The sequence below is a fragment of the Lathyrus oleraceus genome, chromosome 7 (assembly GCF_024323335.1).
Source record: "Lathyrus oleraceus cultivar Zhongwan6 chromosome 7, CAAS_Psat_ZW6_1.0, whole genome shotgun sequence".
NCBI lineage: Eukaryota > Viridiplantae > Streptophyta > Magnoliopsida > Fabales > Fabaceae > Lathyrus > Lathyrus oleraceus.
In genome coordinates, this window is record NC_066585.1 from 386,184,954 (window position 1) to 386,200,925 (window position 15,972).

Consider the following 15,972-nt stretch of genomic DNA (forward strand, 5'->3'; position numbering starts at 1 on the left):
AATCCAACTGATTTTACCTCTATGTCCTAGATATGTCTGGCAGTATGGTCTGAGTAAAGAGGAAACAGTGACATCTCTAATAAGCCTCCTCCAAATACCTTTGTTGCCTAATCAGCATGAGGTCCCTCTGGTGCATGGGGTGGCACTAGTGCCTCTAAGGACTAAGATACCTTTGGTGACTCGGTTATCTCTACTACCTGAGTAGGTGAAATCTGTTTCCTACGGGAAGATGGATGCAGTGATGCGTCACTAGGTGACATCCGTCTCATACGGGAAGAAGAAGGTGGAGGTATATGATCCCCATAAGTCGACGCCTCTGCATCAACCGGGCTAGAGGGAACAGGAACCTGCGAAACCCGGGTGTTTTTCCTTCGGACAGGTGCATGTTGTGCAATCCTATCGTGCCTTAACTTGTCGTCTCTATCATCCATAATACTTGTAAATAAACCATACAAGTGTCACACATTTTGATATCTCATTGTTGTTAATGTTGTAAGACAACTTTTTTTGCAAGTATCTTTACTTTTTGACTCTTGTTGACGTGAAAAATAAAATGGCCATAAACTGTTAAATATTGCTCATATTATTGAGATAACTATGGATTGTTTAGATAACTATGGATTGTTTAGATAATTATGGATTGTTGAGAGTATAACTCATATTATTGAGACAATCACGGGTTACTGAGATAACTATAGGTTGTTGAGAGAATAGCTCATATTATTGAGATGATTATGGATAGAGATGACTGTTTGTTGAGGAAAACTAGGGATTAGGGTTTTTGATAAACTAAAACCTCGTATCATATATATGGCTTGTAACACTGTAATGTATATTCAATTCACAAAAGGAACTATAGCTACTCTATAGTTGTAGGTGTGTGCAATTTAGTAGAACTGCATGAACAAAGCTTTTGTGTGTTTCTCTTTACTCTTATTTATATTCGTGTTTCTGTTCTAACAATTGGTATCAGATGACCTTAATCCGGGAGGTGCGAAATTCGAAGGGACTCGGTTCGACGAAACAGACAATTTCGGTTTATGGCAAAAGAGGGTTAAGGATTTGTTGGCTCAGCAAAGTTTACAGAAGGCACTTCATGATGAGAAATCGACAGACATCATAACCATTTATCGGAATGATATGAAGGAGAAGGTTGCAGGTTTGATAAGACTTTGTGTTTCTGGTAACGTCATGAATCATATCATGGACCTCACAACTCTGAAGGATGTATGGGAAAAATTGGAAAATCAGTACATGTCCAAGATACTTGTGAACAAATTATTTGTGAAGCAACGTCTCTATAGCATGAAGGTGTGTGAAGGAGGCGATTTGCAGGCTTATGTAAACGCTTTCAACAACATCCTCGCTGATTTGACATGGCGTGGTGTGAACTTTGACGATGAGGATAAAGCCATTATTTTGTTGTGTTATTTACCCAACTCTTATGATCACTTGGTGACCACTCTCACATACAGGAAGGAAATAATCACGTTGGATTCTATTTCTTCTACTCTTTTGTAACATGCACACGTCACCAAAGTGTAGAGGAAGTTCAGGTGAATGTATGTTTGTGAATGAAAGTTAAGATCGTGGCAGAGGCAAGGGCAAGGCAGTGAGTTCTGGAAAGAAAAAGAGGTTCAAGTCCAAGGACAGAAAAATAGCAAAATGTTATGGTTGCAAGCAAATTGGCATTTGGAAGAGGGACTATCCAAACAAGTCAAGAAAGAGTAGTTCCGCAAATGCAGTTCAATCAGATGGCTCCTGTAGTTAAAAGAATTTGCTTTGCATTTCATCTACAAAGTGCATTGATGCATGGATTCTTGATTTTGGATGCTCTTACCATATGACGCCACACTAGGAATGGTTCAACTCTTTAAAATCAAGTGATTTTGGTTTTGTCTATTTAGGTGATGATAAAACTTGTATCTTGGAAAGAGGAAAATCAAAATTTCTTTGGACGATGGTGGTGTGCGCGCATTGAATGAGGTGTTTATATTCCAGAATTAAGGAAGAAGTTGATTTCTCTAGATACTCTTCAAGCAAATGGGTATCATTTCGGTTAGATTGAGATAGAGAGATTATAAGGGTTAGCAAGGGTGCAATGACAGTGACGACAGCAATGAGAACTGTTGGAAACATTTATAAGTTGTTAGGGGGCACAGTTATGGGTGATGTAGCATCTATTGAAATTGATAAATATGCAACCAAACTGTGGCAGATGAGCTTGGATCATCTTAGTGAACATGGGATGATGGAACTACAAAAGAGGAATTTATTGAAGGGTGTTCGCAGTTGCACAATTGGATTGTGCAAGTATTGTATTCTTGGGAAATAGTGTAGAGTGCGTTTCAAGACCAGGAAACACAAGACCAATGGAATCGTATACTATGTCCATTCTGATGTCTGAGGGCCTACAAAAGAGCCCTCTGTTGGAGGTTCCAAGTACTTTGTGACATTCAATGATTATTCTTCTCATAAGGTCTGAGTTGATTTCACGAAATATAAATCTGAGGTCTTTTCCAAGTTCAAACTATGGAAGGCGGAGGTTGAGAATCCGACAGGGAGAAAAATAAAGTATTTGCGGTCTGATTATGGAACTAAATATAAAGACAAGAAGTTCATGAATTTTTGTGAGGAGAACGGAATCCATAGTTACTTTTCTATGAGGAAGATACCACAGCAGAATGGTGTTGCAGAAAGGATGAACAGGACTCTAATGGAGAAGGCAAGGTGCCTTCGGTTGAATGATGGTTTTTCAAAAGGTTTATGGGCAGCAACACTCAATATGGCATGTTATCTAGTCAACAAATCACCACATGCTTCATTGGATGGCAAAGGTCTCTAAGGTAGTGGTACAAGCGCTTTGATTCTAAAATGCTCTGAATTGGCTATAGAAGGTGTGGTTATGATTGTTGTTTTTATGTGAGGAGTCTTGATGATGACTCTTTTATTTTCTTGTTACTTTATCCTGATGATATATGGATTGTTGCCAACCATTTGCATGATGTAAATGAGGTGAAGATCAAGTTGGTTAAAGAGTTTGATATGAAGGATCTGGGTGTTGCAAAGAAGATTCTTGGTATGGAAATTCACAGGGACCGAGAAGCTAATAAATTATGGTTGTCTTAGAAAAGCTATGTTAAAGGTGTTTTGAGCAGATTTGACATGAGCAAAGCAAAGCCTGTGAGTACTCCATTGGTGAATCATTTTAAGATCTCTTTGGAACAATGTCAGAAGACTGACTCAAAGATTGAAGATATGTCTAAAAATCCTTATTCCAATGCAGTTGGTGTTTCATCTATGTTATGGTTTGCACTAGACTGGATTTGGCACAAGCGGTTAGTCAAGTGTGCAAGTTCATGTCCAAGTCTGGGAAGCAGACAAGTAGATTCTAAGGTATTTGAAGGGTACAACAAATCATGGTATCATGTTCAGCAAGGAGCAAGGTGTTCCATCAATTGTGGGATATGTGGATTTTGACTATGCAAGTGATCTGGATGATAGGAGGTCTACAACGAGGTATGTTTTTACTCTTGTAAGGGGGCCTATATGCTGGAAATCATCAGTTCAATTTATAGTAGTTATGTCTACAACTTAGGTAGAATTCATGGTTGTAGTTGAAGTTGCCAATGAAGCATTATGGCTTACAGGGTTAGTGAAAGAGTTGGGTGTTTAGCAAGGTGGAGTTCAGCTGCATTGTGATAGTCACAATGTTATCTATTTGGCCAACAATCATGTGTATCATGCTAGGACCAAGCATATTGATGTAAGGTTCCACTTCCACAACATCAGAGAGTTGATGTCGTCCGGACAGATATTACTTCAGAAGGCTTACACTTCAGATAATGCAGCCGATATGTTGATCAAGTCAGCCACTAGTGACAAGTTCATAACTATTTGGACTTATTACATATTTCTCAGTGTTAAGCAGGAGGTGTGTTTCCTCAGTTTCCAAGACGAATCGTTATACAAGAAGTCTTCATATGGGTTTGGTTTGATAATCGTCAAGATGGAGATTGATGAATATGACTCGTATTGTTGAGATAATAATGGATTATTGAGATAACTATGGATTGTTGAGAATATAACTCATATTATTGAGATAATTATGAGTTGTTGAGATAACTATAAGTTGTTGAGAGAATAACTGATATTGTTGAGATAATTATAAATATAGATAATTGTATGTTGAAGGAAACTAAGGATTAGGATTTTAGACAAACTAAAACCCCGTATCATATATATGACTTGTAAGACTGTAATTTATATGCAATTCACAAGACATAAATAAAAGAAACTATAGCTACTCTATAATCGCAAACATAAGCAATTTAGCCGAACTACATGAAAAAAAAATCATGTGCTTCTCTTTACTCTAAACTGATTCGTGTTTCTATTCTAACACAAACAAACAAATTTTAGAAAGAAAAAAATTACAAACTAAACAGATCTATAACAAATTGATAACGAAGTGACTTGGACGAAGCTTTCCCTCAATCGCGTTTCCTGGCTGAACACATCCGTCGTGGAGGGAAGGGGAAAAAAAGACAAAAATTATTATTATTATTATTATTATTATTATTATTATTATTATTATTATTATTATTATTATTATTATTATTATTATTATTATTATTATTTTGACACACTAGTCTTCCTCTTGTCTTGTATAAAAAGTTACTATTATGCAGATGATGTGCGTTTTGTAATAGCTAGTCACAAATCCAACATGAAAGAAGTTTATATTTGACAAAAAATAAAAACTTTTAATTAGTAGGTATTGTCTATGTAAAAGAAAGCAATCCGCAGGGCAAAAACACGTCTGTAAATGGGGAGAGGGTGGAAGTGCTCAATCATGAATCTAAGTTCACCCGCCGCATCTTACACACGAGGTTTGCTGTTGGCAGATCAAGTTGGATTGCTGAATCTGTCTTCAGAAGATCTTTTAGCTGGTCCCTTGAGGTAGAAAGACAACTTTGAAATGTAGCCAGAACTGCAGGGATTGGCATTGACAGAGCCGAAAGCACGTTACTAAGATAATCAATGTCAACTGATAACTGCTGCGCACCACGATCTGTAATGTACTGAATCCCACGCAACTGCTCTATGTAGAGTGCTGTTGCACCCTCTGCAACCTGAAATTTAACACAACCAGCAGAAAATGTTGAGTCGTTAGTCCCTACTTCATATGTACAGAGCGAAAAGAGATTCAAATTCTACTAAGGATATGAAAGTTTGAATTATTTTGCATAATCCATCTTGCAGAAACAAGCTCGTATATATCATCTTTTTCAACTTGGGGAAACTAAGAAACTAAGAAACTTAGCCCTGTCTTCTTTACTTACGAGGAAATTTCTCACTGCTTGTGTTAGAAAAGGAAAAAAAATTATTCTAAGATACTGATTATCATGTAGGTCCAAGATTGAACTAAGACTTGTATATCTTGGCAGAAACCAAGTTCATATGCTGTGTCATGAATATTAGCTCAATGCTGAAGCATGCAGATTAAATTACAGCAGAAAATGAAGCTTGATGCACACTATTTCAGCCAAAAGAGAACATTTATACTTCTTAACTAATAAGTTTCCTCTATGTCATGAGTTACCTTGAACATCCATTCAGTTGCAAAGAACTGTGCTTCATCGTTGGCTTCACTGCTAGATATTCCCTCAGCAAGGGGCTCCAATTGTTGGGGTAAAGTAAGAAGATACTCACCAACACTGGTCACATAGGATTGTGGATATGCACTGAAGGTAGGGAGAGGAAAAGCACTCTGTTCCTCAACTGATGACCATATTGGCAAACGGGACACGTCACTGAGGCGTTGCCGTACTTTAGATATTAGAACATCATATACAAGTTCATTAACTGTGTCTTCAAATGCTGCAACTCTTTGAGATGCGAGGGGAAGAGCATGGAAACGGGGATCTTTAGACTGCAAATAAATAATTAAATATGTTTCTGTAATGCAACCAAAAAAAAAAACACAAGAAATATGTCTGAAGAGATAGAAACAACTGTCAGCAGTAGCACATAGCCAAAGTAACACCGAGGCAACCTTCTTGTCCTTGAAATGAATGAATTGTGAAATAGAATGACATTCATAGTTTCATTGAAAATTAGTGAGCATAAACTTTTAGCTGTGGCTTATTTTGCTTAAACATATGATGAATACAGCAAAGAACTCGATTAAAGAAAATGTCATTTTCATTTTATGCTTTTTCAAATAAAAGAATAAATGCTTTTTCAAATCCTACTCAAGGAGGAACACAGAACAAACGGAGACAGAGATTAAAGGGCTAGAGGCAGAGAAAACAACTCCGTAAGATTCTTTCTCAAATTAGAATATATGCAAATGTGAATAATTAACTCTATATTTATAAGGTGCTTCCCAATCCAAATATCTAGATTAATCCACTATCCCTTCTATCATTTTCAAAACCAAAAAAAGAAAAAACGAGACAGCGATAAAGCTAGTGTTAAATATACCTGATTCAAAAGGCTAAAGAGTTTCCTGGCTTTCTCGGGCACGTTAACCAGCCGCAGTGTTGCCATGTCCAAGGCAGCCCTCCCACCAAAAGATGGCTCTCCATCTTCATTACCATTTATAGTCTGGTTTTGATCTAAACTTGAACCCAATGCTGAAAAAGATAAAGTAGTGCTTAATCTAGCAAGAGTAGCTCTTAAAGATGCTTCAAAGACAGAGGATCTGCTTGTCAAACTATCTGCAACTGTAAGGATCTGCAGTGCCCCTTGGACCATGGACCATTCCTCCTCATTTGAGACCAAATCAACTCTCCGAGCATTTTGACTTGCATCTTTCTTCTCGATGTCTTTCTTTCCAGTACCATTGCCACCATAATCCACACCACACACAGTTCTTAGTGACCTGAGAGTTTCTTGTAGAGTAGAAATGTATTGTAACATTACGTCATCAAGGGCAAGAATCAGCTCATCTGCCTCAGAACCTCCAGTGAAACTGATGCATCTCTCAGCAGAAGCTTCGAGAAGTATAATAACTTGAGGAATAGACTCCTCCATCCTACGAACAGTTTCACTGAGTTCAACTCCTTGGGCGCCTACCCCTCGAATTACAGCTCCTCTTAAATCTATTCCTGCAATCTCAGAGGAAAGGATGGCACGCTCCATTTGTCCATACCTGTAGATATTCGCAATAAACATAGTAAAAATTAAAAGATGTTTCTACATACAAATTGAAAAAGGGTTTAATGGATGCATATATATGAGAATATTGTGCATGTGTCTTTACAATATAGGACCATTTGTTTATTGGCATATATGTTACGATTTCTCTTTTTTATTCATCTATGTTTTTAGAAAAAAAAATGGTGAAATATGAAGTTAAAATTCATTCCCATAGCCCGTTCAATTCATCCACAATACTGAAGCCATGCGCCATATAGAATGAACAGACAAACTTGATTTAACAAAATTTCAATTATGTTTAAAATTAAAATATGAATTTACCTCTGTTTAAACGATTCATATGGCAAGTACACGGCTTTCAGCACATCCATTAAAACTTGTACGTCAGAACCAGAAAATAAGTGCTGAATATTCCTTGCAAAGGACCCGGTGATATTGTGTAATTCAATCAAAGCCTCCAGGTGCTTTGTCTGAAGCTTAATACCCTTTTGCATGTCCCCAGATAAAATATCTGATAAACCTACAAAGATTCATGAGCTAAACTATCAATAATTTGTAGATTTAATACAGAGAATAAATAATACGGTTAACAATGGCAATTATTATACACTTTTTGCTAAATGAAAGATATATGCTAAATCATCACAATTTCCAACTTACAATTCTCTATTCGAAATTAAACTCAAAAGGTCATTTGGAGAGGAAAAAAATGAACGAGATATACAAATATCATGATCCATTGAGACAAGTGTCAGAAGAACCAAGGAACCGATAGGTACCAAAAATATGAGCTGGAAAAACGACTTAAAATGAAACTTAGTATGGTTTGGCAAAGTCAAAGCATTATCTTAGTGAATAACTTAAAGCGCATAAACTCGTATGATCAAAGTAGAGTTGTTTGGTAACGGTATCTATGACGTGCTGAAAGAGTTTATTCACTAGCTTATAGAGGTTTTTGAGATATTACTTCAAGTAGAGTTTGAGCTATAACTTATAGTTTATCATTTTTCTCTCTCATTTTTTAGATGCTACTTCAGGTGTAAAAATGCCGAAAGTTGGGAAAAGGATAAGAAAGTTAAAAAAGAGACCAAGAAGGCGGTGAGTGAAATGCCATCTTATGACATCTTTACCAAGGAAGTGTCAAAGAACCAAGAAACTCAACATTAAAGACACGATAATTAGAATAACTAATATTACGGTGAATTACGAATAATGGGCATCCAGCACAGAGAAATATTCTCTTGCTAAAAAGCTTGTTGTAAAGCAGAAGTTATGAAACTCTTTCAACGTCATATTCTTTTCACGTGTGAACTAAAGAACAATCAAGTCTTATCCAACTAAGTGGGGATGTGAACTAAAAGAACAATTCACTGCAAAATAAAACACAAATGACCAAGATATTTTTTCTTGGAATATACATCTACAACTATTTTATCTATATAGCATAAAAAGCCTGATTTGGAGGGCCTGAAATCAATTACTAGCTCCATCTCAAAATAAAAGTCATTTAAGGTTGTTTCACACCTATTAAGAAAAGTAGAAAATTAATGATTGAATGTAGCCATTTCACAAAACTATCCCTATTTACTATTGGTTATTACAAATTGTCATATATGAATAGTAGGATTTAATGTCTTGAAAGTTGTGTAGGAAACATTAATTAAGAGTAAAGTTGGAATAAGTTAATTAATGTTGCATTGAAAAGATAAAACCACACTTATTTTGGGACAAAATTCTTTTGTTGAATTGACAGTTATTTTGGGATGGAGGGAGTAAATTGACAGTTATTTTGGGATGGAGGGAGTATTACTTTAAAAAGTCAATGCGGATAACAATTAATTAGCAGTAAATATAGATATTTAGCTAAGATTTTCTCATACATAGAGAACCATGTAAAAGATTCACGAACAACCTTTAGCCAGTGCTTTTGTTTCTGGAACAGCATCTCCAATGGCAAGGTTGATATGAGATATGAAACTTGCACCTATAGCCATCATAGTCTCACTTAGTAACCTCGGGACAAGAGTTTTATAATCTTCTGGAAAAGAAATCATACACCTGCAAGCAACAGCTCAAATGCTTTTATTGCACTACTTGAACTATGCAAATTTATTTAATATCATTTTGTGCTAGCTAATGTTTTTCAGTAAGTTGACATGGAAAATTAAAAAACCACCAGCACCAAGTTTTGGGTGCATAACTACTTATGAGTCAAACCACTTTTGGATGTAATAAGAAACATGAAAAAATTTAAGCAGCGAATGATAGCATGGAATTGGTAATGCTTTAAATCAATCATATGTTCAACAGTAAGACAACAGTAAAAAAAACATCAGTAATGATACCATTTCCATTCTTGTTCAAGATAAAGTAGTAGCTCATCATAAAAGCTTGGTAACCAATTGGAGAACGATATTGTAGGTGAAACGGACTGAAAATTGCCAACACTTGATGTTCTCTCCATTTCATTCTTCTCATTTGCAGACTTATTAGCCCGTTCTCTTGATTCAAAGTCTTCCCAAAGTTGTTTAATTGGTTTCAGATGTACCTTTGAATATTGAGATTCCAAAGACTTAAATCTTCCTATTCTAATGAGAATTCCACGCAAATCTTGAGCAGCATCAACCTAAACAACAACAATAATAGCTAAGAAAGGGGATTGAATTCAAATCATAGGATGTAAGAGCATGGTTTCCAAAGTATCTGTAACCTTGCGATTGGATAATGCATCAGTAAGACGAGGCTGCACCATTGTGTCTAGCCTATCCTCCAAGACTTCAAGCTGCTTTCTTATGTTGGCAAATTCAGCAACCTAAATATTGAGTAGAGTGCGTGTGCAAAAGTGAAAAACAAAAATATATACAAAAAGTAAATGTACCAAAGCTCTTGCATTTGATAGATAATCAAAAGGGGGGAAATTAGTACCTCCCCGACAGCAGACAAGCAATGCCTCATATTAGCCAGAGTTTCAGCAGCACGAGGGAGATCGCCACTGGCAAATACATCCTCCACAGTCGAACTTAATTGGGTTAATCCAGCAGCATCCTGTTATTAAACAACAAAAGAAGCAAGTTTCGGCCTCGATATAGAAAATCTGAATGTGCTATAACAATATTCAATTCAGTATCGGTACCTGCAAAGTTTCATAAGCAGCATCCATCCTCTGCTTAACTACATCAACCTTAGCAAGTGCCGCTATAGATTCAGCAGATGATCCCTCTGCCTATAAAAAAGAGATAGAATGAACAAAGGCGAAGGAAAATCAAAAGCAGGCAATGCGATCTCAGAATTTACGACCCAAATCGTAGTTCTGTTTAACATACAGAGGGATGGCGGCATGAATGTAGATGAATTGAGAGGAAGGAGGTGAGGAAAACCTTCTTGAGCTTTTGGAGGATGGCGGAGACAGCAGAACGGAGAGAAACGGCATCATCGCGCAGGCGGATGACGTCACGAGTGGCGCGAGGAACGCGGAGGAGAGCAGCGGTGCTTTGGTCCTCGAGAGAAGCCGCGATTTCCTCGGAAACCATCTGGAGTTTCATCTCCAAATCGACGAGGTGCTTATCCAATGACTCCTGAGGGTGCCGACTCTGACACGCTGAGTTGATCCATTTCTTTGGGTCGAAGTTCTCGTTTGAGAACGGACCCAAATCCACCATCATCTTTGCTTTAACAACTTGCTTCACTCACCAGGCGTTCATAGATCATAACCAAATCACAGATCCGTCTCAAAACAATATCCATCATGAAGGTGTTTGTTTGATTTTAACATTAAGAATAATCTTTGTAATCTTTGTAATTATCAATACAAATTTTTATCTAAATAATTTTTTTTTCAAATAAATATTCAAATTAATTCACTTTTCTAATTATTTTTTAAAATAAAAAAGACTTTAAAAGAAGACTATCTACAAATATATATTCTCTCTCCTATTATTGTACACTATCGTCAATTGGATTGACATCTCTTATATGTTTATTTTGAGAATTTTTTTTATTTAAAAATGAATTATTTTGAGAAGCATGTGGAAAAGTGGATTATTTTAAATATTTATTTGAAAAAATAGGTTATTTGGATAAAAGTTTAGCATTTATTAAGCAATGAGAATTCTTTATCTTAAAATCAAAATCTAATTTTAGTGTAGAATTTTGAGTTTCTTTGTTTTTTTAAATGAATCTTCTGATATTAAGAAAATGTAAAAATGTAAAATTAGTTAAAATTTATTTCTAAAAATAAAATAAATTTTAAAATTAAACAAAAATCGTCGTCTAAGACACCGTCAAATAACTACGAGCCTAAATAATGGTTGGCCTAAATATATTGGCAATGTTTTTATTGACAAAATTTGAGAGTCGTTGAATATAGCTAAATCGACAGTTTTAAGTCCCGTTGAAAATGGGGGATTTCGACAAATAATATAAGTTATTTTTCTAAGAGTCTTAAGTTGGGCTTAGATGTGCAGTCGACCTGATAGACAAAATCCATGATTTCACTCATATTAAGAGAATTTCCCGCTAAACAAAGGGTTGTTAAGAAGTACAACTTCAAAGTGGTCCAAAGGGAAACGGAGAAAGGTGACTTTATACTCAGGCAATTCGTCATATAAGCTCGCCTAGGAAAATTACAACCTAAGGTTTATACCTCATATGCCAAAAGTTATCTCATGGAGCTTACAAATCGAAGAGCTTGATGGAAGGCTCATCCTTAGGAAGTGGAACTCAGTTAACCTGAGATATTATTATAGCTAGTCATTTATCATTTATATTCAACAAAGTAAGAGACATTTTGTATGTCATGTATAAACTCTTTTGAAATTGTTTTTTATTATAATAATTGATTAACAATATAAATGTCGGATATTCTGAGAAGAATTCTTAAAGGCTATGTAAATGTTAGATATTCTTTGAAGAATCCTTGTCGCCCAAGAGGAAATAGAAATGTTGGATCTTCTCTGAAGAATCATTGCCACCCATGAAACAATATAAATGTTGGATCTTCTCTGAAGAATCATTGTCGTACAAGAGGCAATATTGGATCTTCTTTGATGAATCCTTGTCGCCTAAGAGGAAATATAAATGTTGGATCTTCTCTAAAGAGTCCTCGCCTCCCAAGAGACAATATCAATGTTGGATCTTTGCTGAAGAATCCTTACTACCTAAAGGGAAATACAAATAATGGGTTGATACTAAAGAATTTTCAAGCTTTGTCATGCAACATGATAGAGCATAAAATAAACCATGTGTTGGACCCTTTAATATGGATAATGGAACAAATAACACAATCTAAAGTCTCGCTCGAGGGACTCAACTTAAAGTTTCGCCTGAGGGACTTAACCTAAAGTCTCATTTGATGCATTTAACTTAAAGTCTCGCATGAGGGAATAAACTTAAAGTCTCGCGTGAGGGACTCAAGTTAAAGTCTTACATAAGGCACTCAACCTAAAGTTTTGCTGGGGGATTTAACTTAAAGTCTCGCATGAGGAGCTCATCTTAAAGTATCGCCTAAGGGACTCAACTTAAAGTCTCTCCTGAGGGACTCAACCTAAAGTCCCGCCTAAGGGATTTAATTTAAAGTCTTGCCTAAGAGACTCAACTTAAAGTCTCATTTGAGGGACTCAACCTAAAGTATCTCCTGTGGGAATCAACTTAAAGTCTCATCTAAGGGACTTGGCTTAAAGTCTCGCCTAAAAGACACAAACTAAATCACTTATCCATTTACAAGACATCGTGCTTGAATGACCGTGTACTAGGATAAATTCATTTTGTCTAATTAATGATAAACCAAAGGGAAGCAAAACATGTCATCTTCAGGAGAGTAAATGGATAGAACCACATATCACCTAGGGTTAGGTTATAGTTACCCATTATCGCCTCTATTAGTCTTGGGTCAGTCCACACCTCACCCACTTGTAAAACATAGGGAGTGACGTGTCCTTATGCACTAATGGTAGGAAAATCTCAGCCAAAAGAGAAAGCCACATTCTATGGAACAATAGGGGAAGTAACGGTTTCCACGACCCACGCTTTTAAGAGAGAAGCGCGATAATCTCTCCCTAGATCCAAGGATTCATGCCCAAAAAAATCTTTATAAATACCTCATATTTAGGTTGAGGGAGGGAGATCAATTCATTCACAAATAAACCACATATACATAGGTTTTCACAATTCTGCGTGAGCTTGATCTAGCATCATCAAAAACCATAAAACCTCACATACACCCCTCAAAATACAGGATTGTCCTTATTGTACATTTTAGCAAGTACATATGTATATAAAAATATTTTTAGGTGGTTTATAAAATATAAGAAAGGCTTTAAAACAACTTCGAGGGTGTGTCATCTACCTTAGTAACTCAAGACACATGTTAGGCATAAGACTGGGTGATCTTTCATACTTCCCCCCTTTTCACAACTTTGAAACTTCAAGTCCCTTTGCTAGATTCATCAATGGCTTAAAACTTTACTATTCTAACTGATGAGGCTTGAGATAACTTTTTCAGTTGCGATCATCAGACATTGCTGAACAAATGTCACCAAGGACTTCACTAAATGTTGTTTGCCTTAGGTGTTGTCATCATTGAGGTGGGTTGACATTTTATCTTCACAAAGAACATCTTGAGCTCTTAGAGAGCACCTTTATCATTGAAACGTCTTAATAATTAAGACTTCACATAATGTCATTTGACATAACTTGTTGTCATCATCAAAACCAACAATATCATCTAATAGTTATAGACAATTGTACCTGCAAGCACATGGATCTACATTCTCTCCATTTTTAATGATGATAATGCATCTCTTGTGGAGGTGGTAAAAACATAAGCAATTAGATAAAGATTGAAGTTGTTAGACTCCTCTTAAAAAAAAGTATAATCTACTTCCTATGAGAGTATACTTCTTCTCTTTTGGAATTATCAAAAAGGTGGGTAAAATAAAAGATAGATAAACACGCGAGCACATAGATAACAAACAATAATTTAAGAGATAATAGAGACTTAATATAATTGACCAAAACCATCCTTATTTAATCAAAAGGAAGAGATATAAAAGGAAACTCTTGAAAGCAAAAAAAAAGGAGCAACAAAGAAAACAAAACAAGAAACGCACATAAGGACTACTAATTATCCTCATCATCACCACTAAATAGACTAAGAGGCAAAGGCATCCCGGTTTTAGCAAGCTTATGGGCCAAGTAATCAATCTTGGTGTCTGTCTATTTCTAAGCTTTAGAGTGAGCCTGTTGGTTCTGGATGACGGTGTGGAGGAGAGCTCTAGTATGAGGAGTTTAAGGGATATCATAATCGAAATCCTCTAATATTAAAGTTCCTTTCTTGTGCGATGCTTGTTGATTAGCTAGAGCTTGTTGTCTCTGATCACTTTGCATGGGTTTGGGATGTTTCTAAATCAAAGTTCTATGTCGATTGTCATCCTCGTATGTCCTAAAGTATGATCCTTATCTTTGTTGAGTTCTTTTTTGACTTTTTCTCCTCAATATTAAAGCCAATGATTTCTATAAATTTTTGCTACGAGGTCACCATAGGGTAACCACATATTCCCATTCATTCTGCTTTTCATCATATGACAGATTAACCCCCACTTGCCGAATTCATTTGAATTGCGTTAGCTAGTAACCAAATCAAATCAGCATCGGTTTTGGAGACTTTCTCAAGGTTAAATTTTCTTGGGATGAGAGTATGGATCACCACATAGTGAACGAGGCAAATATTTGGACACACGTAGTCAGCAATGAGAGAAAAGTCGTGGCCAACATTGGATTTGACATGAGAGATTGAGAAAAAGCATCAAAATTAAACTCTTCACTTGCCTTTAGTTCATCAGCTTATACAAATAGTCGATGTAGGGGAAACGACAAGTTTCAACAGACTCTTCCAAAGTTAACAAGATTTCTTGCTCACGTACCTCAAAATTTATGATTCCATCAATGTTGTTGTTCCTTTTAGATTGACTGCATTATGCAAAACAACATGGACTTTGTTCAAGATGTTTTTAGTGTAGAAGGGACATGTGTGGGACACAATGTTCCAACATTTGTGTTGCAACATCTGGTCTCCAACAATAGACAAATGATATTACAATTTTTGGTTTAGAATTATCTAATCCAAGATTCGCTCTACAAATAAGATCTACAATTCATGGAGAATAGTTAATTTGGATGTTCTGGTGCAACATGTGGAACACGGTGTTCCAGCATGTATGCAATGCAACATCTGGCCTTAGTCAGCAGGCCATGGTGGATTTTGTTAGGTGCGAAATTTCTAATTAAGATTCAATCAGATGTGTTGCAATTACTTAGAAATGTTTGTTTGGTTTATTTGACAGTTGTTGAAGATCAAATCATATTTAAATTTGAATTTGAAATATAACAAATCATATCTTTTGTTGGAGAGATTTATGGATTAAATCAAATTCAATTAATTCAGTTATTATTCTTGAAGAATTTAATTTAGATATTCAAGGAGAAAAATCACAGGAGACGTTGATATATAAGGATACTCATTTCTCATGTTTGATAAGGTTTTTGTGCACAAGATTAAGTTCTTTGTGCCTAAGGTTTTTGAGACTATTGTTTCTTGTATTCCACGATAATGGTATCATAAGGATTAATGTTGGATCTAGTTTGTGTACACCACAATATGTTTCAGTAACTTGGCATAGTTATTGATTTGTCTTAGTTGAGTTGTAAATTCACAACCAATAAAGTTGTTATTGGAGTTCATCACTAAGGGTTGGTAATTGAGAGAAAGTGAGAGGAGTTATCATATTTATGAGGAGTTCTAAATAGAAA

General features: G+C 35.9%; 1 protein-coding gene across 3 annotated transcripts; it reads right to left on the reverse strand.

The window, feature by feature from the left end:
* Positions 1 to 4,730: 4,730 nt before the first annotated feature.
* Positions 4,731 to 10,954, reverse strand: LOC127108387 (conserved oligomeric Golgi complex subunit 7). Of its 3 annotated transcripts, none has more exons than XM_051045850.1 (10): positions 10,545 to 10,954; positions 10,301 to 10,390; positions 10,093 to 10,212; positions 9,878 to 9,979; positions 9,513 to 9,793; positions 9,080 to 9,225; positions 7,489 to 7,687; positions 6,490 to 7,159; positions 5,606 to 5,935; positions 4,731 to 5,135 (listed from the first exon to the last, which is right to left on the reverse strand). In XM_051045850.1, exons 1-10 carry the CDS (start codon positions 10,827 to 10,829, stop codon positions 4,854 to 4,856), a joined length of 2,505 nt encoding a protein of 834 aa, XP_050901807.1. In that variant the 5' UTR covers positions 10,830 to 10,954; the 3' UTR covers positions 4,731 to 4,853. The 3 variants fall into 3 exon arrangements, with proteins under 3 accessions (XP_050901807.1, XP_050901808.1, XP_050901809.1); XM_051045851.1 differs by having other exon boundaries at positions 10,301 to 10,386; positions 10,545 to 10,735; XM_051045852.1 differs by lacking the exon at positions 10,545 to 10,954 and adding an exon at positions 10,491 to 10,508 and having other exon boundaries at positions 10,301 to 10,386.
* Between the last annotated feature and the right edge of the window lie 5,018 nt (positions 10,955 to 15,972).